The sequence below is a fragment of the Symphalangus syndactylus genome, chromosome 17 (assembly GCF_028878055.3).
Source record: "Symphalangus syndactylus isolate Jambi chromosome 17, NHGRI_mSymSyn1-v2.1_pri, whole genome shotgun sequence".
NCBI lineage: Eukaryota > Metazoa > Chordata > Mammalia > Primates > Hylobatidae > Symphalangus > Symphalangus syndactylus.
Window position 1 is genome coordinate 14955579 of NC_072439.2, and position 23753 is coordinate 14979331.

Here is a 23753-nt window from a genome sequence, read left to right on the forward strand (position 1 = left end):
CTCCTGAAGCGGACAGCAGCCATCGGTTAAATGTTAACTTAAAAAAAAAAAAGCCTCACTTGGTTGTAAGCAGAACCATCCTATGAGTTCCAAGCCCAGAGCCATGTAGGGTTGGAGGTATTTAGGAATCAAGAATGTGGCTGCACCAAGCACAGTTCAGAGGGGGCCAATGAGGGGCCCCCAGGGTGGCAGCTACTGCTTCTCCCCAGCTATCTCCCCTGTTGGTGGTATCCCTGGTATCAGGGAAAAGTACATACCTGGAGTCTGGAAGTTAATGCGTCTCATTTCCACAGGGTCCTTGGGGTGGTGAGGGGCGAGGTCGGCATTGTTCAGGAGGCATTTGGTGCGGGGTTCTGAGTCCTTGCGTTTACTTTAGGAGAAGCAAGCGGAACAGTCCAGTTAGTACTGGCACATGTTCATGTGTGAACACAATTCAGGCCCCAGGAATGTGTGGTAGGAAAAGGACCGTGGACCCATATGACTGGGGTTTCCAGGACCAAGTACAGATACGTGTACAAGCTGTGGGGGCAGCCAGGCATCCCCCCTCCTGTGGGCACAGTATCAACCCATTCCCTGTCCTCCTCCTCTTGCCCGAAGCCTCCAGGGGGGAGGGCTGGTTCTTACCTGTCAGGTTTGCTATTCCCGAAAGCAGACACGGGTGAGAAGGGGGGAAAAAAAGAAGAAAGGTGAGGGTGTGCTGGCCATCAAGGGCTTGTTCTGTGACTCTCAGTGGCTTCCTTAACCTCTCTGAGCTTTGGTCTCCTCTGGAAAATGGCGCTCATCTTCCCTGTTTGTCCCCCTGCCTATCGACACCACAAGGAGGCTTATCTCAGCCCTCCCTTTCTAAGCTGGGATGTGCCCCATGGGGCCACTACAATTGCTATCCTCATTGAACTGGACACAGGCAGCCTCTACTGCAAATCTTCTTGCTGAGTTGAAGATAGGGGTTAAGAGGAGACGCCAAGCCACTGGCCTGCTTTGAGCCGTAGCTCTGCCATTCCCATGCTGTGTGACCTTGATCAAGTGGCTTAACCTCTCTGAATTTCGGTTTCCCCATGTGTACAACAGAGACCTTTAGTGATGATTCTCTGAGACAACTCCTCCCTCCTTTTCCAGGAAGCCCTCCCTGCTGTCAAGTCGGGGAGGACATGGGGCTTACTTCTTGTAGAGCAGGATAGCAATGACAATGCAGATTATGAAGACCACGGCCAGCACAGGCCCGATCACCCAGATAAGCCCCTCCTCGCCATCCACGATGGGCTGGGGATCCGGGTTATCCAGCTGGAAGGGGTCTGAGAAGGGACTGGCTGCAAAGGTCTGCAGGGAAAGGGGGGGTCTCCATCAGTGTCCACCCTCCTTGTAGTGGCCAGATGGGTCTTTCTCAAACACAAACCTGTTTCTCCCCTGCTCTAGATCCTCCTATATTCCTAGAACCTTGACCCTGGAGGCCTGTATGACCTGCCAATCTTTGCTCTCCCCATTCCCTTCTCTGCTCCAGCCACCATGAAATCCTTTCTGTACCTCCAGACCTTTGCCATGCAAATCCTGGGATGCTTTTTCTTTGTTGAACTCCTACTCACCCCTCAACGTCCCAGCTCCAAGGTCTCTTCCTCTAAGAAACCTTCGTTTCAGGATCCCTCCACTCCCAAGTCTTCCCCTCTGCCCAGCTCTGACCACAGGGAGCTGCCCGTGACTGACCACAGAGGTCAGGGCCCTGGGGAATGGGGTCTGCCTCATTCAGAGGTGTGTCTGGATGTGAGCAGACACCATTCAGGACTTACAGGCTCGCTCTTCTGAAGCACAGCAAGCACAAAGAGGACATAGCGGTGGCCGGGCTCCAGGCCCCGGTTATCGAAGCCGCCATACTGCTTCTGGTCGCCGGGATGGAACGTGGGCGGCAGCACAGAGAAGCGAGCTGCGATATAGGGCCGGGGCACCTCCAGCTGACGTGAGTGCCGCAGGCTGCGCCTCTGTAGCCGTGAGATGTCCTGGATGAGCTGCGGGAAGAGAGTCATGGGTGGCTCAGAGCTCAGCTGGGAGCAACAGAGCACGTGAAAGCTGGAATGTATCCAGGCCCTGCGGGTTGGGCCCCAGGCCCTCACCTCCTCCAGATCCATGTCCTCTGGGCTACCCAGCGGGGTCAGGAATTGGCCTCCACGAGACTTGCGCAGTGGCACCATCACAATGAAATAGCTCCTGTAGGGAGATGGGAAAGAGTCAGAGGGGGCTGTCGATAGGGATGACCAAGGGATGCTACATGGGGGCAAATGGGGGAGGCCGTTTCTCTGAGTCTTCCCTTCTGTTCATACAATGAGCCTATTCCCCTATGTCACATCCACAAATGCCACAGTTGCTGACGGAGGCCTCCAGGCCTTGGATCATGCTGTACTTTCTGCCTAGAAGGCTTACTTCATGTAATGCTCATTGTTGAACTCCTATGCATCCTTCAAGGCCCCAGCTTCAATGCCCACATAGCCTTGTAGCCCTTAAATCTTCTCTGCCTCTGAGGCAGAGTGCTCCTCTCCCCACTGGGGACTCTCAGCTTTGCCTCCCCACCAGTTGGGAAGCCCAGAACCAAATCCTTTCAGGGGCCCTAGTAATACCCAGTGGAGAGTCAGGCATATGGGATATCAGGAAATGCTGGAAGAGCAGACATAGGACACATTTAGTGACAATGGCCCATGAGAAGCACTGAATCTTGGATGACCCCATGAACTGGGGCTGATAGGGTCTGTGTTTCATAGGCAAGGAAACTGAGGCACAGAGAGGGCATGTGGCTTGCCCCAGCCATATAGCAGGCTGATGGGGGTGACAAGGAACCCGGAGCATGGGGGTGAGCATACTGGACAGGCACGGGGCTCTGGCCGTCAGGAAGATACACCATGATGAAGCCGTCGGCATCAGGCTTGGGGGCGACGCTGGGCTTGCCATTGAGCAGGTTGAAGGCAGTCCAGGCAGTGACGGTCTGCTGGAGGCCGCCCAGGCTGCTGCCGCGATTGGTCAGCACAAAGTTGTAGAAGGTGTGGGGCTTGAGGTGCGTGATGAGCTTCTTGGTGGTACGGCCATCCACATCCAGTGTGAGCCCATTGTACTGGATCTGAAGACCAGGGCTAGCTCAGCAGGGCCTGGTGGGCTCAACACCTGCCCATGGATTGAGCCCCGGCTCCAGGATGAGTCCCCCACCCTGGCTGAGCCCTGATCCCACTGAACCCTGCCCTAGGCAGAAATCTAACACTGACTGATCCCTGATCCCAGGCTGAGTCCCCAACTCTGACTGAGCCCCAACCTCACTGAACCCTGACCCCAGACTGTGCCTAAATTCCAGCTGAGCCCTGATCCTAGGTAGAAGCCCACTTTGACTGAGCCCTGATCCCACACTGAATCCCCAGTCCTGACTGAGCCCCAATCCCACTGAACCCTGAACCCAGACTGATTCTGAATTCCAGCTAAGCCCTGATCCTAGGTGGAAACCTACCTCTGAGACCTGATCCTAGACTGATTCCTGATCTCAGACTGAACCTCAATCCCAGGCTGACCCCTGATCCCAGACTTGGCACCAACTCCAGACTAAACTCTGACCTCAGGCTAAGTACCAACTCTGAGTCCCAATCTTGACTATGCTTCAGTCCCAGCTGAGCCATGATCTAAGACTGAGCCCCAACTCTGATTTCCAGTATGGACTAAATCTTAATCCCAAACTGAACCTCAATCCCAGCTAAGCCACAATCCAAGGTTGAGCCCAACACTGATCCCCAATACTGACTGAACCTCAATTCCAGCTGACCTCCAATCCTAGGCTGGGCCCCAAGTCTGATTCCCAGTATTGATCAAGCCTCAATCCTAGCTGAGGCCCATCTCTCACTGAGCCCTGATCCCTGATCCCCGACTTCACACCAACTCCAAACTGAGCCTTAACCCCTGCCGAACTACAACCCCTGACCCTGCCTGCCTGCCTGCCTGCCAGCTGGGCAGTCGCACCTTGTAGGGCGTCGGTGAGTTGTAGTTGTCAGGGAACTCCCAGCTGAGCAGAACTGATGTCTTCATGATCATTTTCACCTTGAAGTTCTTGGGTGAGACTGCCGGGGAGGCGGCCAAGCAGGGAGAGAGCAGAAGAGAGGCCCCGTGAGTGCCTGGCACCGGGTGGCGTGAAGCGGGGTGGGGTGGGGCGGCCCAGGCGCTCCCTGTCGTCCGCTGTGCCCATGCCCACGGCCTTCCTGCCTGGCCCTGGCCCGGCCCTGCCCTGTCCTGTCCCAAGTCCCTGCTTCGGGAGACGGCGCGGCTGCAGAGGCTGCAGAGAGAAGGTGGAGGAGGAGGAAGAGGGGGGAGGGGAGCAAGGGGAGGGGGCGGCGGTGGTGCCACCGAGGCACGTCCCACCTTTGCCAACGCCGGAGCCTCGGGGTCCGGACTTGCCTTGAGTGACCACGAGGAAGCAGAAAAGTGACCACTTACCTGGGCAGGGGAGAGGGAGGGGGCTGGGGTGGGGGTGGGCGCGAGGCCCGGTCCGGCTCTGGTGCAGGGGTCGCCGCGCGCCTACCTTGGTCCCGCAGGAACGTCCGGTAGCGGACGGGGGGGCTGAAGGGGCCAGGGCCCCGGCGCGTGTGGGCTCGCACTTGGAGGTCATAGGCCGTGTCGGGCTTCAGGCCCTGCAGCGTGAGCGCATTCTCTGCGCCCGGCTCAGCCGCTGCCGGCAGCTCAGTCTCTCGGGCAGGGCCCAGGGCGCCAGCCTCCCGCACGGCCACCGTGTATTTGACGATGGCCCCGTTGCGCTCGGCTGGCACGGGTGGCAGCCAGCGGAGAAGGACGGTGCCGGCCGAGGCGTTGCCGGCCGCCTCCAGGATCTGCGGGTGGCCACGGGGCGTGTCCTCCGGGATGCTCAGGACCTCGGCTGCCTCCTCGCCCAGGCCGCCGCGGCTCCGTGCCGCAAGCCGGAACACATACGTGGCCCCCTTGTGCACGCCTGATGCTGTGTAGCGGTCCTCGGAGGGCGGGAACTCCAGGGTGGCCAGGGGCGTCGAGTCCTCGCGGCCAAACTGCAGGCGGTAGCCCAGCACCTGGTCCTCCGCGGTGCCGGCCGGGGGCTCCCAGCGTGCCAGCAGGCTGCCCTCGGGGGTCTGCTGCACCGACAGGGTTGGGCGGCCCAGCACTGCGGGGATACGGGGCAGGTGTCAGGGTCCCAGCACCATCCGCCAGCCCCGGGGCACAAGGTGGGGTTGTATTTTTAATTCTTTTCCTTTAATATAGTATTTTTTTGAGTTGGGGGTCTTACTCTGTTGCCCAGCCTGGAGTGCAACAGTGAGATCACGGCTCACTGCAGCCTGGAACTCCTGGGCTCAAGTGAGCTTCCTGCCTCCGCCTCCCAGAGTGCTAGGATTATAGGCCACTGCACCCAGCTGCAGTTGTGATTTTTTTTTTTTTTTTTTTTCGAGACAGAATCTTGCTCTGTTGCCCAGGTTGAAGTGCAGTAGCCTCATCTCGGCTCACTACAAGCTCTGCCTCCCGGGTTCAAGTGATTCTCCTGCCTCAGCCTCCTGAGCAGCTGGGATTACGGGTGCGTACCACCACACCCGGGTAATTTTGTATTTTTAGTAGAGACGGGGTTTCGCCATATTGTCCAGGCTGGTCTTGAACTCCTGACCTCAGGTGATCTACCCGTCTCAGCCTCCCAAAGTGCTGGGATTACAAGCGTGAGCCACCACGCCCAGCCTGGGGTTGTGATTTTTAAAAGTGGATCTCAAGGCTGGGTGCGGTGGCTCACATCTGTAAGTAATCCCGGCACTTTGGGAGGCTGAGATGGGCAGATCATTTCAGGTCAGGAGTTCGAGACCAGCCTGGCCAACATGGTGAAACCCTGTCTCCACTAAAAATACAAAAATTAGCCGGGGGTGGTGGTGCACGCCTGTAATCCCAGCTACTCAGGAGGCTGAGGCAGGAAAATCACTTGAACCCGGGAGGCGGAGGCTGCCGGGAGCCGAGATCGTGCCACTGCACTCCAGCCTGGGCAACAGAGCAAGACTCCGTCTTAAAAATAAAAGTAGGTCTCAAGAAAGCCTCACTTAAGAAGCAAAGACTTGAAGGAAGAAAGAGAGGGAACCACGAGAAGATCTGGGGGAATCGTGCTCCAGGAAGAGGGAACGGCCCATGCAAAGGTGTAGAGCCGGCACTGGGCTAGGGGCGTATAAGGCACAGCAAGGAAGTGAGGACTCAGAGAACCCCTCCTCCTTCCATTAATAAGGCAACCATCTTCTGCCTTGTTGATGTGGCCCTTGCTGAATGCAGGCACCTGACCAATACCCCTGGGACAGAAGGAAATCCAGAACCCTCCCCGCTCTTTGTTTCGCACAGCCTGGGTAGTAATCAATGTGCCGAGAGAGGTTCTGGGGTCTGGCAAAGAAGTGGGAAAGCTGGGCTGTATACATGAAAATGGACTTCTCTACTGCAGGACTTATCAGGGCCTTGAATGGACTGCTGTGAATACCCAGGGTGGTGGAGAGAGCAGCGTATGCAGTGGGAATACAATGTCCCTGAGAAAGGAGGGAAGTGCCCTGCTGGCTAGAAGAAGGGAGGGAGAGATCACAGGAGGCTGCTTGGAGGAGGTAGCATTAGAGCTGGATGCTGGAGGACGCAGACAAGGTGGGCGAAGGGAATAGTGTGGACAAGGGCAAGGGCTGTGTCCAGCTGGGAGGCCTGAAAGGTGGGGTACACAGTCAGTGGTGTGGCTACAAGGGTCCCCGAGGAGAGGGTGGGTGTGGGGACTGGGATGAAGGCCACAGAAGCCGGTCGATTGTTCCTGAAACACTGGAGCTTGTTCCGCTCCCCCAGTCCCCCGCTCCACCCCCCGAGTCTTTTTCTGGGCTGTGCCCTCCGCCTGGTGTACCCTCCCCTTACATCTTCACGGCAGCCTCTTTTTCTTAATTCAGCTCCATTTTGGCTGGAAAAAAAAGCGAGCCCCTTGGGGATGATGGAAGGGACAATGGAGGGGCTATGAGGCAGGACCCCCAAGAGAAAGGTGGCTTCTTGGTGCAGCGGGGGAAGACAGGTGCACCACCCTGAAATAACCTAGCCGGGGCCATCAGAGCCCGGATGGGGGAGGCACAGGAGACTAGGGGGCCCAGAAGGATCAAGATTGTGGGATGAGGCAATCAGGGAAGGCTTTCCAGGGCAGGTGTACCTTGAGCTGAGAACTAAAAGCAGAGGAGGAGCCAGCCAGCAAGGGAAGGGGTATCCTGGCAGAGGGAACAGCCCAAGTAAAGGCTGACGGGGCAAAGCGGTCAGAGGTGGCTGTTAACTGTTTCTGTCTGGTGGGAGCCGGGGGCACAGGAAGTGAGTGACGGAGAAGGCAGGGGCGGGGGGCCAAGCTGGGCCTTGGACACCCGCCTGAGCAGCCCTCACACCTTTGTCTCACTGTTCCTGCTGCCTGGTGCACCCTCTGCCTGCCCTTGTGAGCTCAAGGACTCGGGAGGCACACTCTGGTGCCAGTGGGGGCAAAGGGGCTATTGGTGGGTGGTGGGGGTGCGGGTCGCATACCTGCTCCCTTGGTCACAACCACCTTGGGTTTGCTGCGAGCGCCATCGCCCTTCATGGTGTAGGCGGCTACCGTGATGGAGTACGCGGTCTCAGGCTGCAGGTTTGTGATGACCATCTCCTGCGGGCAGGGCTGGGGGTCAGCGCCACGGCTGGGGCTGGGAGCAGCCCCGCCCACCCCCACTCCCTGTGCTGAGATCAAGCAAGGAGGATGCAGGGCCCGGATCACGGGCGGAGACGTGCACAGGAGCTCATGCAGAGACCACGACATGTGGCACGGCCATGCTCAGAGGGTACATGCAACAACCCAGCCGGACGAGCCCACTGTTGCTTGCCAGGACCAACTCGGTCCTCTCTGCTCCGCTCCCCTCACTCCTGCCATCACCCCCGACAGTCTGTCCTCCCCACAGCAGCCAGAGGGTGCCTGTGAGCACTGAAGTCAGGGTCCGTCCCCGCTCTCCCCACAGCCCTCCATGGCTCCCACCTCTCTCGGGGTCAAAGCCCAGGTCTTCCCTGTGGCTCACAAAGGGCTCTCCTTGCCGTTCCTCCAATGCACCAGGCACAGCCTGCCTCAGGCCCTTTGGCACTGACCTTCCCCTCTGCCTCTACACCCACTGGTGTGCTGGAGGTGCCCTGTACCAACTCATGAGAGCTGCTGGTTAAATTTTCAGGAATTTTGTGAGCCACTTATGAAACAGAGCTGTTATTAAAAATTAAACTGTATAAGGCCGGGTGCAGTGGCTGACGCCTGTAATCCCAGCACTTTGGGAGGCCAAGGCAGGAGGATCACTTAAGGAAGGTCAGGAGTTCGAGACCAGCCTGGCCAACATGGTGAAACTTTGTCTACTGGGGTGGCTGAGGCAGGAGGATCATTTGAACCTAGGAGACGGAGGTTGCAGTGAGCCGACATCGTGCCACTGTACTCCAGCCTGGGTGACAGAGCGAGACTGTCTCAAAAATAAATAAACTGTATAAACTTACAATCAACTAAGTTATATTGAAAGCAAAGGCAATAAATACAGCAAACCCACCCTTTCTAGTTATTTCACTATGGTTACTGCTATCTCTATGGGTATCTGTACAGTTACTGCTGTACAGATACCCTTGTCTATTGCATCTGTAGAGTAGAAATACATGATCATGAGCTACTGGGCACCTCCCAGGTAGCTTGAAATTGACATGGTGGGAAGTATTTACACCATGGAAACGGTCAAATGCTACAAAACAGGACTGCCCCCTCCTGCCCACCCAGAGAGCTGATTTTTACCTTTTTATGTTATTGAGACAAGGTCTCACCCTGTCGCCCAGGCTGGAGTGCAGGGTGTAATCATAGCTCACTGCAGCCTTGACCTCCTGAGCTCAAGTGATCCTCCTGCCTCAGCCTCCCAAGTAGCTGGGAATACAGACGTGCACCACCACACACCTGGCTAATGATGTTTATATTTTTTGTAGAGATGGGATCTTGCCATGTTGCCCAGGCTGGTCTTAAACTTTGGGCTTAAGTGATCCGCCTGCCTCTGCCTCCCAAAGTGCTGGGATTACAGGCGTGAGCCACTGTGCCTGGCTGAGAGCTGATTTTTAAATGTTTATTTCACTATCTAAACCCCATCCCCACCACAGCTGTAACAATTTTTTTTTTTTTTTTTTTTTGAGATAGAGTTTCGCTCTTGTTGCCCAGGCTGCAGTGCAATGGCATGGTCTCAGCTCACTGCAACCTCTGCCTCCCCGGTTCAAGCAATTCTACTGCCTCAGCCTCCCGAGTAGCTGGGATTACAGGCATGCGCCACCACGCCTGGCTAATTTTGTATTTTTAGTAGAGACGAGGTTTCACCATGTTGGTCAGGCTGGTCTCAAACTCCTGACTTCAGCCGATCTGCCCGCCTCGGCCTCCCAAAGTGCTGGGATTACAGGCGTGAGCCACCATGCTCTGCCGATGTGTTTTGTTCTGATTAACATCCCTCTCACTGAGTATGACTGTTAGGGAGGAGGGGCTCTTGTCATCACCACATCCTCAGCATCTAGCACATAGTAGGTGCTCAATAAATGACTGCTCATCCAATGAATGACAGCACAGAACACTACCGGGCACGCGGACTTGCAAAACACCTGTGCACAGGCTCACAGCATCATGTGTGCCCATGTCTGCAAGCACACCACCCCCCTCAAGCACAGGCCGGCATGCCTGGGAACTGGGGCAGACCCAGGCCAGGGGGACAGGGAGGGGTGACGGGGATGCACAAACAGGGTCTCCTGCCCCTGAGCCTCACAGCCCATCCCTCCCAGGGTCTCTGCGAGAAGAGCAGGGTTGACGCCCAGATGGGAACATTCCTTCTAGATCCAGTGTGGGTGAGACGGGAGGCATCGGAGCATATGGGACCAGTGCCTGTTTGTTTGTTTATTAGAGACAGGATCAGCCAGGACCGGTGGCTAACGCCTGTAATCCTAGCTACTCAGGAGGCTGAGGCAGGAGAATTGCTTGAACCCAGGAGGTGGAGGTTGCAGTGAGCCGAGATGGCGCCACTGTACTCCAGCCCGGGTGATACAGTGAGACTCCGTCTCAAAAAAACAAAACAAAACAAAAAAAAAAACAAAAAAGAGACAGGGTCTCCCTCTGCTGACCAGGCTGGACTGCAATGGCGCCATTTCGGCTCACTGCAACCTCCGCCTCCAGGGTTCAAACGATTCTCCCTGCCTCAGCCTCCCGAGTAGCTGGAATTACAGACGCCTGCCACCACACCAGGCTGTTTTGTATTATTAGTAGAGATGGGGTTTTGCCCTGTTGGCCAGGATAGTCTTGAACTCCTGACCTCAGGTGATCACCTGCCTCGACCTCCCAAAGTGCTGGGACTACAGGCGTGAGCCACCACACCCAGCCAAGGGACCAGTGCCAATTTAATGTCAGACCTGGGGTTCTCAGCAGAGGCTGGTACTCCTGTTTTAGGGGCAGAGAGATAGTCCAGAGAGAGGCAGCAACTTGCCCCAAGTCACACAGCAATTCCTCTCTGGTTTAAAGCATTGTGGGATTGTAACCAGGGTATCACAGACATCCTTCCCCACTCTGGCCCCGTTGACACCTCTCATCACCCGGGGGCCAGAATGAAGAGGACAGCAGATCCAGAGAGAGGTATTTCTATGCCAGACAGGGCTGAATTGAGTGCCTTTAAAGGGTGGCGCTGGGTCTAACAGGAGAGGAGACATACTCACAGGAGGAATGACTAAGGACAGGGGAAGGACCCAGGAGGCCTAAGCTCCACCAATGGCAGGAGCCATCAGGGTGAGAGGATTCAGGGATGACTCTCAGGTCCTGGTGCTCAAGCCACCCTCGGGTCTGCCCCCTGGGGCGCATAGTGGTCGGAGTATCCCATTTCCCTGGTGCAAACACCGAGGCTGCGCGCTCCAAGAGGTAATGGGAGAGCGAGGGGCGCACGGGAGGGCCCAGAGGAGGAGACCGTTTTACTACTGATAATAAGGGGCGTGCAGGAGTCACAGCACAGCACGGCCCGCGGGAAGCGCACAGTAGTGGGTAGGTGGCTAGGGGCGCTACTTACATATTCGGCCGTGTCATCCGTCTCCCACTGAGCGCGGGAGGAGGCGGCAGGGGAGAGAGGAGGGAGGTGAGCGGGAGAGGCCAGAGATGGAGAAAGAGAAGCAGAGGTGGGGGGAGCGCAGGGGCCCGTCCCCGCCCAGAGCCCGTCCCCTGCCCCGCCCAGGCCCCCCGTGGCCCCCCGCCCACCTGGGCATCGGCCAGCATGACGTCCTTGATGCGCGGCGGCCCGCGGGCCTCGGCGCCCTCCATGCGCACGTAGTGGACCTGGTAGCCGCGGATCTGGCCGTGCTGCCGGCCGGGCGCGGGCGAGCGCCACAGCACGCGGATGGCCGTGGCGTTGAGCGCCTCCGCCTCCACCTTCCGCGGCGGCGCGCTGGGCACTGGCGGGCGGGAGGGGAGGGGAGGGGCGGGCGGGGCCATTACCAGGGCGCCCGGCCCTGCCCCGGGCAGTGCCACTGTCCGATTGCAGGATGCCGAGTGGCTGCCGGTGAGTAACTGGGCGCTCTTAGCGCTCACCACCGGGCGGGAGGACATGGCCTCCTTCATACCCCCCACAGCTCTGGGAAGGGCCCCTGAAGGTGCCCCCCATGGACCCAGGCTGCCCCCCCACCCCGAGTCTAAGCCACCTTCCCAGGGCCTCCAGACACCCTCTTCTTCACCCTACACGGCTTCCATCCTCATCATAACCCTGCAAGATAGGGTCTCCTGTCATTCTCATTTTACATTTGGGGAAACTGAATCCCAGAGAGTTGATTCTGTGATCACAGCCTTAGCAAGAGGCAAAGCCAGGATTTGCACCAGGCAGTCCAGCTGTATGCTCCTAAATACCCAAGCAGGCAGGTGGCCCACTTGGCACTCAGGATCTTTTTCACCCACCCCAGGGTTTGGCATAAAGAGCTGCTTCATTTCTTCTCTGGGCTTAGGACATAATGGGGCTGTCCAACGAAACTTTCAGGCAAATGGCTCAGAAAACAAATCAGGGTCCCAGGACCAAGAGGCTGAAATATTTTCAAGACAGGTTCTCTTACTCTGTCACCTAGGCTGGAATGCAGTGGCAGGATCATGGCTCACTGCAGCCTTGAACTCCTGGGCTTAAGCGATCCTCCCACCTCAGCCTCCCAAGTAGCCACCATGCTCAGCTAATATGTTTTTGTAGAGATGGGGTCTCACTCTGTCACCCAGGCTGGAGTGCAGGGGGATGATCACAGCTCACTGCAGCCTCGAACTGCTATGCTCAGCAATCCCCGCACCTCAGCTTCTTGAGTAGCTGGGACTACAGTGCATGCCACCATGCTTGGCTATGTTTTAAAAATGTTTTTGGAGGAATGGGGTTTCCCTATGTTGCCTAGGCTGGTCTCGAACTCCGAGACTCATGATCCTCCTGCCTTGGCCTCTCAGAGTGCTGCGATTACAGGCATGAACCACTGTGCTTGGCTGAGAAGTTGCAATTTTATTGGGAAAGGTGTCTGCCATTTCTCTCCATGATCCAGGCTTCGACCATGTGACTCCAAGCTAGGACCACTGCCTTGCTTTCCAGTTTCAAACTTGCTGCTAACTTGAAATGGGTGAGGATGGGAACATTAACACCAGGGAAATTGGCCAATGCTACACAAACTGGTCTCCATCCACCCGGGGAGCTGGTTAACCATAATCAGCACATTGTTGCTGCAGGTGCTATTTGCCACTTCCTCTACCCCATTTCCAAAGGTTTCCACTGTTCCACCAAAATAGACGGCAGCCAGCAAAACTGTCCAGGCACGAGGCTCTGGGAGCAGATGCTGCAGAGCTAAGCCTGCCCATGTCTACAATCGCCAATTCCAAGGTCAAGGAGCCCCGGGTTTCTCGGGGAGGCTGCTTGCTTCCCGGCTTCCTCCGAGTGAGGCTTCTGCCCTTTGACCACCAGCCCAGGTTTCCAGATGGAAGGCTTCGAGGCGGGGCCGGGCTGGGGCCTGCGGGGGGTCCCGGGCCTGGGGCAGGTACTTACCATCCTCGTCGGTGCGGACGACCACGGGCGAGCTCTCGGGCCCTGGTCCCACCTCTGTGTGAGCGACAGTCGTGATGCGGTACTGGGTCCACTTCTCCAAGGCCTCCAGCAGGATCTGAGTGGTGGTCGGGGGGATGCCGTTCACCTCCTTGGGTTCCGGGTCCTCTGAGCCCAGCGGTCGGTAGCGGACGCTGTAGCCCACCAGGGCCCCGTTGTGCGTTTCCGGCGGCGGCGGGCGCCAACTTACCAAAATGGCCGTGGAGCGCACGCTGACACATTTAACGTCTTGAGGGGGGGCTGACGGTTCTATTGGAGGGGGGGAGAACGTGGGGGGGTGGGGAAGGGAGGTGGGATGGGTGGGGAGGGGGGCGGGGAAACAAAAGATGGGAAAGAGAAAATAAAAAAGAAGATGATAACAAACAAAACAGAACCAAACCAAAGAGAAGTCGAACCCAAAAGAAGCGGGTGTCAACCAAAGGTGGGATGGGCGGGTGGAGGGGCGGGCAGGTGGGATGGGGCTGGGAGGGCTGGCCAAGAACCCTGTGCTCACCAGGCTGCACCTACGTGGTGCACAGTAGGTCTTAGGCATTGGACAGCTACGGTCCCCATGCCAGAAACTGGGGGAATAGCAAGAGAAGCCCTTTTTATTAGGCACCTACTATGTGCTGGGCATCGTGCCAAGGGGAATAGCAACAGGAGCTCCATTTATTAGGCACCTACTATGTGCCAGCACCAAGGGTTTCACAAAATAGTAAAAGCATCTATTTGTTGAACATCTACTATGTGCCAGGCACCATGCCAAGGGGAATGGCAACAGAAGCTCCATTTATTAAGTACCTACTATGTGCCAGCACCAAGGGCTTCACAAAATAATAGTAAAGCGTCTACTGAACACCTACTATGTGCCAGGCACCATGCCAAGGGGAACAGCAATAGAAGCTCCATTTATTAGGCACTTATTATGCGCCAGGTACTGTGCCAAGGGGAACAGCAACAGAAGCTCCATTTATTAGGCACCTACTATGTGCCAGGCACCATACCAAGGGGAATAGCCACAGAAGCTCCAATTATTAGGCATCTACTAATAATTGTGCTAAGGCATTGTGCTATGCTAAGGACTCCATAGAATGATAGCAAAATAATCTATATGTCAAACACCTACTATGTGCCAGGCACCATGGCAAGGGGAACAGCAACAAAGCTCTATTAGGCACCTACTATGTGCCAGCGCCAAGGGCTTCACAAAATAATAGTAAAAGCATCCATTTATTGAGCACCTAGTATGTGCCTGGCGCCATGCCAAGCAGAGCGGCAACAGAAGCTCCATTTATTAAGCACCTACTATGTGCCAGGCACCATGACAAGGGGAGCAGCAACAGAAGCTCCAATTATTAGGTACCTACTATGTGCCAGGAACCATGCCAAGGGGAACGGCAACAGAAGCTCCAATTATCAGGCACCTACTATGTGTCAAGCATTGTGCTAAGGCGTCATAGAATGGTAACAAAATAATCTATGTCAAACACCTATGTGCCAGGCACTGTGGCAAGGGGAACAGCAACAGAGCTCTGTTAAGCACCTACTATGTGCCAGCACCAAGCGCTTCATGAAATAATAGTAAAAGCATCTATTGAACACCTACTATGTGCCAGGTACCATGCCAAGGGGAGTGGCAACAGAAGCTCCATTTATTAAGCACCTACTATGTGCCAGGCACCATGCCAAAGGGAACAGCAACAGAAGCTCCATTTATTAACTATCTACTATGTGCCAGGCACTGTGCCAAGGGGAACGGCAACAGAAGCTCCATTTATTAGGCATCTACTATGTGCCAGCACCAAGGGCTTCACAAAATAATAGAGCATCTATTTACTGAATACCTAGTATGTGCCACGCATCATGCTAAGGGGAACAGCAATAGAAGCTCCACTTATCAGGCACCTACTGTGTGTCAAGCATTGTGCCAAGGGCTTCATAGAATAATAGCAAAAGAATCTCAGCCGGGCGCAGTGACTCACGCCTGTAATCCCAGCACTTTGGGAGGCCGAGGTGGGTGGATCACGAGGTCAGGGGTTCGAGACCAGCCTGGCCAACATGGTGAAACTCTGTCTCTACTAAAGATACAAAAAACTAGCCAGGCGTGGTGGCGGGAGCCTGTAATCCCAGCTACTCGGGAGGCTGAGGCAGGAGAATCACTTGAACCTGGGAGGCGGAAGTTGCAGTGAGCCAAGATCGTGCCACTGCACTCCAGCCTGGGCAACAGGGCAAGACTCTATCTCCAAAAAAAAAAAAAAAAAAAAAAAAATCTATATGTCACATACTATGTGCCAGGCAACAGCAATAGAAGCCCCAATTATTAGCTGCCTACCATGTGCCAGGCATGATGCCAAGGGCTTCATACAATAACAGCAAATGCACTTATTTACTGGCCACCCACTGTAGGCCAGGCATGGTGCCAAGGGCTTCATAATAATTTATGGAAAATATGGTAAAATTTTTCTTATAGTAAAAGCATTTATTTACTGAACACTTGTGCTACCAGGGACCCAAAGCCCATCCCAAAAGCTTACTTCAACTAGGACCATCCAATTGGCCTCACTTGAAAATAATGCCCATGTCTTGAGCACCTACTGTGTGCCAGATAGAATGTCGAGGGCTTTATCAAGTAATAATAAAAGTGCCTGTTTATTGGACACCTACTGGTGTCAGGTACCAGGCTCAGGACTTCACAGCTCATATTGAGCACCTACTGTATGCCAAAATCTGTAAAGATCACAGCACTCCTGTGTTCAGTCCCGACTATGCACCTGGCACCACACTAAATCTACTACTAAGCCTATCAACAGCAAGTCTCATTTATTGAACATCTACTATGGACTGGGTATGGTAATAGGTCTCTGAAGAGAAAAACAGTGGTTGTCATTTAAGCAGCACCTGCTATGTGCTGGGTATGGTAATAGGTCTCTGAAGAGAAAAACAGCAGTTGTCATTTAAGCGGCACCTACTATGTGCCAGGCACTGTGCTAAAGCCTCTCTCAGAAAACAGTAGTAGTCCCTGCATATTAAACCCCTACTATGTGCCAGGCACTGTGCTAAGGGCTTTATCAGAAAACAGTTAATAGTCCCCATGTATTAGGATCCTACTGTGCGCCAGGCACTGTGTTAAAGGCTTCATCAGAAAACAGTAGTAGTCACCACATATTAAGCACCTATTGCGTGCCAGGTACTGTGCTGGGGCTTACTGAAAAACAGTAAGTTTCCACATATTAAGCACCTACTATGTGTTAGGCAACTCTACTAAGGGCCTTATGGAACGTTAATAGTTTTCATTTCTTTTTTGAGACAAGAGTCTTGCTCTGTCGCCCAGGCTGGAGTGCAGTGGCGCGATCTCGGCTCACTGAAAGCTGCACCTCTCGGGTTCACGCCGTTCTCCTGTCTCAGCCTCCCGAGTGGTTGGGACTACAGGCGCCCGCCACCACGCCTGGCTAATTTTTTGTATTTTTAGGGGAGACGGATTTTCACCATGTTAGCCAGGATGGTCTTGATCTCCTGACCTCGTGATCCGCCCACCTCGGCCTCCCAAAGTGCAGGGATTACAGGCGTGAGCCCCCGCACCTGGCCAATAGTTTTCATTTCTTAAGCACCTACTGTGTGCCAAGCATTGTGCTAAGGGCTTTACTGGATAACTGTAATAGCACTTGGCATATTAACCATCCACCGTGTGCCAGGCATTGCACTAAATACCTTATATAAAAATAGTTATAGTTCTTATTTATTGAGCACCTACTATTTGCACACACTGTGCCAAGGGCTTTGCAGATAGTAAGTGAATGTTTTCGGTAAAAACTGTGTAACCAGCTCTATCCTACACCCTTTCAAACTGATAATAGTGCCCATCTGAGCACCTACTATGTGCCTCACACTTAGGCCGCCTCTTTATAGCAAGTGCCACTTATTGAGCACTTACTGTATGCCAGGCATTGTGCCAAGAGGTTTGTAGAACAATAATTGTTGCCACCCATGTTTTGAGTACCTACTGTGCGCCTGGCACTGGGCTAAGCTTGTTATAAACTGCTAATAGCTTCCATTTACTGAGTGCCAACTAGGTGCCCAGCACTGTGCCAATCCGTATGTAGATTTAAAACAGTGGCTGCATTAGTGGGGCACCTACTGTGTGCCAGGCAGTATGTTAAGGTCTTTGCTGAATAACAGTGAGAGTTCCCACATATTAAAGGGAACTGTCTGTGTGTTAAAGGCTTATTATGAATCAGTAAGTCTCTATGTGTTGTGTGCCTATTATGGCCAGACGCTGTGCTGAGGGCATTAGTGATAATCAGCTTCATTTTCTGCACGCCTACTGCAGATACAGCACCTTCAGCCCATGTTTCATGTATTATCTCATTTAACGCATGTATCATCTCATTTAATGCATGCATTATCTCATTTAATTCTCACAACCCCTCAGGTGGTCAGAACTGTCACTCCCCACCCGCCACCCCACGTCAATGGTGGGGAAACCAGATTCCAAAGTCTGCCTCTTGGGCTTTCTACGGTCACTGGTTGTGTACCGACTGTGGCCAGACCCCACCCTGGAAGCTTTTCATTATTTTGTATATCACCTCTCAATCTTGCCGAAAAACCAGAAGTGCAGCCTATTTTACAGGTGAGGAAACTGAGGCTCAGAAACAGCAAGCTACCTGCCCAGGGGCATGCAGTGATGAGGTGGCAGAGCCAGGATTGGAACCCAGACTTGGCCGTGGTTCACAGGCTGGCTTGGTTTGAGGTTGTGAGCTCAGATCTCAGCCTTGTGCCGGTTGGGTATGGCAGGAGCCACACTCTCCCAAGTGCCCACGATTTTAGAATCTACGTCCCCTGGAGGGAGGGCCAGAGAGATTACTGGCCTTGCTCGTGGCAAGAGCATTAGAAAACCTCACCATCAGAGCAGCTTGCTTGGTGGCTGAGCACGTGTTTACTGAGTATTTACTATGGGCACTATCCTGCTAGCATCTGGAACTCAGAGATGAATCCTGTCCTCAGAGACACTGGGCTGCCAGAGACTGCAGGGGCCACCCCAACAGCTTACTTCAACTAGAGAGACCCTCCGGCCTCACTTAAAGCAAAACATTAGAGGCCCCTCCTCCAAAACTAGACAAAGGGGACCCTTCCCCATTTCTTGACCAGCCACACCAACCAAAGGAGCCCAGGGGAGGGGGAATCAGGCGGGGAGCAGGGAAAAAAAAAAACAAAAACAAAAACAAAATCAAGGAATGTGTCCGAAGGAATGGATTTGCTGAGAAAGGGGGAGAAAAAATAAAACCAAAACCATAATAAAATAAGAAACAACAGTGATGGTGATGATGATGAGAAAAACCATAATAAAAGAAAGAAAGACTCCTTCCAGAAAATGCCCAGTCTGGTTACCTACCTTCCACTCTTCAACTGCTAACTTAAAAGACTTTCTTACGAGAGAGGGAACGGCCGAGTGCTGAGCTACAAGGCCAGACCGAACTCTTGGTGGGTCTCAGGATGCCAGCGGCCCCGCAGCCCTGCTCCAGCCCCCAGCGTGCGCACGCTGAGGTTCCAGGCTGGAGGTAAGAAGGTGGCATGGTGTCTGGGGAGACCCACGGCTGAGCGGTCTGACCTGCACCTACCCTGTGTTCAGCCTAAGGAGCCCGCAGTCCCCGGGGGGATGGATACGCCTGGCCCTGAGTCTTTGCTGGTGGTTCTCCTGGGCCCCACCCGTCTCGGGGCAAGAAGCAGGGAGTCCCTTCTCCCCAACTCCCTGTCCTGGGCCGCCCCGGAGGTTCGCATGGCTGGGCCGAAGCCGCTTTCTAGGTGACCATGGAGGTCACGTCCTTCACAATCCGGCCCAACCTGCATGACATCTCGGGAAGGGACGCGTGCAAAGACGTGGATGTGCGTGCATGGGCAGCGTGGCATGGTGATGGCATGTGGTTTGGGAGAGTTTCTGGGGCCGAATTTGGGCCGTGGACTGTCCATTCAGCCCAGAGCGGCTGGGGCAGGCGGGGGGCACGCGGGGTGGGCCGTTTTTGTGAACCTGCTCGAGACCAGCATGTACTCACCTTCAGGACACCTCAGCCGGTCTCTCAGGTGGCTGCCCAAGCCACAGGCCACCCTCACTGACTCCACCTCACACAGACGCGCCCAGACGCCTTGGAGCCGCCAGGTGCTCCGCTCGGCTCGGTTTGTGGGGAGCAGGAAGGAGGGAAGGGGGCCGGCGGGGAAAGGGGGGTTGTGTCTCCGAGGCGCCCCACCCCCCCGATCCCAGCGGCTCAGATGCCCAGGCCGGAGTTGATGTTAACCCCTCGACTGACCCGAGATGCCCTTGTGTACAAACACCCGGGGCAGGCCTTGAAGGTTTGACCATCATGACTGATTCTGGAAGAAAGCCTGGGGTGGCTACACCGTGACTGACTGGGTGAGAGGAGGGAAGAGAGGGAAGCAGGGGGAGGCCACAACAGAGACCACGCCGGTGGAAGCCACACCAGTGGAGGCCACGCTGGGCTGGGCAGAGCCAGGGAGGCGGGTGAGGGGGGGAGATGGCAGAAGGGGCCTGTCCAGCCCCGAGCTTGGAGAAGTCAGGAAGAGAGGGTGGCGGTGACCCACAGCCAACTGCCAGGTGAAGGGTGACTCGCTCGAAACAGGGAGGCCGGGCCGGCACAGCAGAGAACTCCAGAGATTTGAGCCCCGAGTGGGGGCCTGCATGCCCCCACGAAACCTGGCATCGGCTCCGATTCCAGCCCCTCCCCACCCTCGGGAACTGGGACCTCGTCCTGGTGTCTTGAGAGCCGAGGCTCCCTGCCCGGGGGAGGAAGGCCCACGGGGAAGGTGGGTTCGTCTCTGTATCCTTTGCTCTGAGAATGATGGGGTACGAGCTGTGACCACAGCCTCACGGTACCCCTCAAAATGCCTGGGAAATGGGCGCAACGTGGCCCTTCAATCAGCCCCCACTCCAGGATGGATAGAGGAGAAAGAAGGCGTGGTCCCAGAACCTCTCCTAGACCAGGGCCAAGATCAGCCACTTCGTGACGCCGAGTCTCAACCCGGGTCACCAGGCCCAGGGGCACAGACAACCCCGTGCTGAGACCATCGCTGTGCTGATGGGGAAACTGAGGCACAGCACGGGTAGATGGATCCGAGGTCAGGGAGCAAAGCGGAGACAGGCTGGGAGGCGCCCCCCACCCACTGCAACAGGCCCCGCCTGGGTCCGTCTGCCGAGGGACTGTCTGCAGCCAGGCCGTGGTCCCCCCCCGCAGAGAAGGGCGGCCCCGCGAGACACCTACTGGACTGCAGCGTGCGCTGCCGCACCACGGGGGTGAAGGCGCCCAGGCCCTGCGGCGAGCGGGCCGCCAGGCGGAAGGCGTACTCCGTGTTGGGCTTCAGGTCCTCCACCACGTAGGAAGTCGTCGGGTCGAAGGTCCTTCCCACCTGGGGGCAGGGCAGAGAGGGACAGAGAGGGATGGGGGAGAGGCAGACAGGGGAGAGAGAGAGGTAGAGACAGACAGAGATAGAGACAGAGAGAAACGGGAGAGAGAGAGATGAGAGACGGAGACAGAGAAACAGAGGAGAGAGTCAGAGACAGAGGGACACAGAGATAGAAATAGAGAAACAAAGGAGAGGGACAGAGATAAATGGGAGAGACAGAGACAGAGAAATGGGAGAGATACAGAGAGAGACAGACAGAAACAGGAGAGAGATACAGAGACAGGAATAGAGAAATAGAGATGAGAAAGAGACAGATAACAGACAGGCAGAGAGAGACAAAGAGACAGAGATATAGAAAAAGACAGAGAAACAGAGAGAGACAGAGGGGAGAGAGACAGAGACAGAGAAATGGAGGGGAGAGAGATTGAGACGGACAGAGAAAGAGAGAAGAGAGAGACAGACATAGAGACAGAAACAGAGAAAGAGGCAGAGATAGAAGAAACAGATACAGACACAGAGATAGAGAGAGGCAGAGAGATAGAAACAGAGACAGACAGAGAGATGGAGACAGAAAAAAACACAGATAACAGAGACAGAAAGAGAATCAGAGACAGAGAGAGACAGAAACATAAACAGACAGAAACAGACCCGGAGAGGTGGAGAGTGAGCGTCAGAGGCACCGGTGAAGACGGACACAGACAGAAGCAGAGATCAAGAGACAGCGACGCCGATACATACGGAGCCAGAGAGAGGCCGCCAGCAGCAGAGGAGAAAGAGAAGAAAAAAGCGGGGGAAAGGCACAAAGGGACAGAGACGCAGGAGAACCAGAAGGGGTGAGGAAGAGCAGAATCCGCAGCACACACAGGGACAAAGATGGGGGGAGAGACGGGCGGGCAGCGTCAGAGAGCGCCGGGGAGGAGCCCAGGGCAGGCCAACCCGTCCCCGCGCTGCCTCACCTCCCGGCCGTGGTCGCCTTCCCGGAAGAGGAGCTCGTACTTGATGATGCTCTCCTGCCGCGGGGGACCCCAGGACAGCGTGACGCTGGTCTCCGACCTGGCTTCGGCCCGCAGGTTCATGGGCTGGCCGGGCACTGTGGGGGTGCGGGGAGACAACTAGGAGTCGGGGAGCGTCCACCCCACGAAGGGGGCCCCACCTGCTGAGTGTCCCCACTAAAAGATGCCAGCTCTGGGTGCTTCCAGAATGCTCTTTTATTTTCCTGGGGACCTCGCTCCCATCCCATTGTCACCTGTCCACCTCCGTTCCTCCATCCTCTCTTCTTCCAAAGGAAAAGAACCCATTTAAAAATCCCCCTTTCTGTTCTTTTTGAGATGGAGTCTCACTCTGTCGCCCAGGCTGGGGTGCAATGGAGCGATCTCGGCTCACTGCAATCTCTGCCTCCAGGGTTCAAGTGATTCTCCTACCTCAGCCTCCCAAGTAGCTGGGATTACAGGCACCCGCCACCACGCCTGGCTAACTTTTGTATTTTTAGTAGAGACGGGGTTTCACCCATTTGGTTAGGCTGGTCTCAAACTCCTGACCTCACGTGATCCTCCTGCCTCGGCCTCCCAAAGTGCTGGAATCACAGGCGTGAGCCACCACACCTGGCATAAAAATCTCCCTTGCAAATCACCCCAGTGCCCTCGCTGGCTGCGAATTAGATGACAGAGAAATTAGCAGGGAGGTATGTGTGCATATTTTATTTTAGTTTTTGAAACGGGGTCACACTGTGTCACCCAGGCTGGAATGTAGTGGCGCGACCACAGCTCACTACAGCCTCCAACTCTTGGGCTCAGGTGATCCTCCCACCTCAGCCTCCTAAGTAGCTGGGACCACAGGCACACACCACCACGCTCAGCTAATTTTAAAATTTTGTGTACACATGGGGTCTTGCTATGTTGCCCAGGCTGGTCTTGAACTCCTGGCTTCAGGCAAACCTCCTGCCTCAGCCTCCCAAAGTGGCAGGATTACAGGTGTGAGCCACAGTGCCTGGCCAAGGGTGCCTATTTTAAAATTTGGATCTCCATTCCATATCCGCTCACAGACACGGACAGAGCGCCAACCGTCCCGGCCCTTTGCTTCAGCGGGTGCCTGAGTCTGCCCAGACTTTAGGTTTTGAAAGCCTGAGCCCCAAAGGAAGGGGTCAAACACCCTCAGAGAGCTGGGGTCCCCCATGCCTAAGTACCTCCTGAGCAGGGAGGGAGATTGGCCCACTGCCTTAGGGGTGAGGCAGTTTTCTTTTATTTTTGAGACAGAGGTTTGCTCTTGTTGCCCAGGCTGGAGTGCAGTGGCATGATCTCGGCTCACCACAACCTCCGCTTCCCGGGTTCAAGTGATTCACCTGCCTCAGCCTCTTGAGTAGTTGGGATTACAGGCACGCGCTATCATGCCTGGCTAATTTTGTATTTTTGGTAGAGATGGGGTTTCACCATATTGGCCAGGCTGGTCTTGAACTCCTGACCTCATGATCCGCCCGCCTCAGGCTCCCAACGTGTTGGGATTACAGGCGTGAGCCACCACGCCGGCCGGCAGTTTTCATTTATTATTTCAGAAGCAGTGGCGTCGGTCCCTCTAATGAGAACAGATGAGGGAGGTTCTCAAACTCAAATACCAACACGGGCGAGGAGTTAACACAGAAGAGGGAAGGAAGCACATACAGCCCCCTTTGTCTCCCACACAGCCACTGGGATCTACCCGAGTGTTTGATCTTAGCCCTATGGGCTTGTCAAATCAGATTTTTTTAAGGGAAGCCAAAAATTTGGCTAGGCTAACTGTCCAATTTTATTTTATTTTTTTTGAGCAGGGTCTCGCTCTGTCACCCAGGCTGGAGGGCAGTGGCGACATTTTGGCTCACCATCTCCCGAGTTCAAGCGATTCTCCTGCTTCAGCCTCCTGAGTAGCTGGAACTACAGGTGTGTGCCACCAAGACCGGCTAATTTTTTTTTTTTTTTTTTAAGTAGAGATGAGGTTTTGTCATGTTGGCCAGGCTGTTCTCAAACTCCTGACCTCAGGTGATCCACCCGCCTCAGCTTCCCAAAGTGCTGGGATCACAGGCATGAGCCACCGCACCCGGCCCTCTCCGATTTTATTTTAATGTTTGTTTTTTAGAGACAAGGTCTTGCTTTGTTGCCCAGGCTGGAGTGCAGTGGTGCTATCATAGCTCACTGCAGCCTTGAACTCCTGGGCTCAAGTGATCCTCTCATCTCAGCCTCGAGTGGCTGGGACTACAGGTGTGCGTCACCAAGCCTAGCTAATTTT

General features: G+C 55.1%; 1 protein-coding gene across 7 annotated transcripts in view; it reads right to left on the bottom strand.

The window, feature by feature from the left end:
* The window catches only part of PTPRS (protein tyrosine phosphatase receptor type S), a 133213-nt gene that overhangs the window by 12613 nt on the left and 96847 nt on the right, over positions 1-23753 (bottom strand). For 2 of the 7 annotated variants that reach the window (XM_055251315.2, XM_055251313.2), the window contains 14 exons: positions 21455-21588; positions 20357-20501; positions 13053-13358; positions 11255-11448; positions 11070-11096; positions 7525-7642; positions 4535-5143; positions 3979-4076; positions 2844-3097; positions 2103-2196; positions 1782-1997; positions 1160-1317; positions 625-636; positions 258-370 (listed from right to left, as the gene is read on the bottom strand). In XM_055251315.2, coding sequence (XP_055107290.1) covers positions 258-370; positions 625-636; positions 1160-1317; positions 1782-1997; positions 2103-2196; positions 2844-3097; positions 3979-4076; positions 4535-5143; positions 7525-7642; positions 11070-11096; positions 11255-11448; positions 13053-13358; positions 20357-20501; positions 21455-21588 — 2478 coding nt within the window. The remainder of the gene's footprint in view (positions 1-257; positions 371-624; positions 637-1159; positions 1318-1781; positions 1998-2102; positions 2197-2843; positions 3098-3978; positions 4077-4534; positions 5144-7524; positions 7643-11069; positions 11097-11254; positions 11449-13052; positions 13359-20356; positions 20502-21454; positions 21589-23753) is intronic. The other 5 variants (XM_055251316.2, XM_055251314.2, XM_055251319.2 and 2 more) reach the window with 3 other exon arrangements.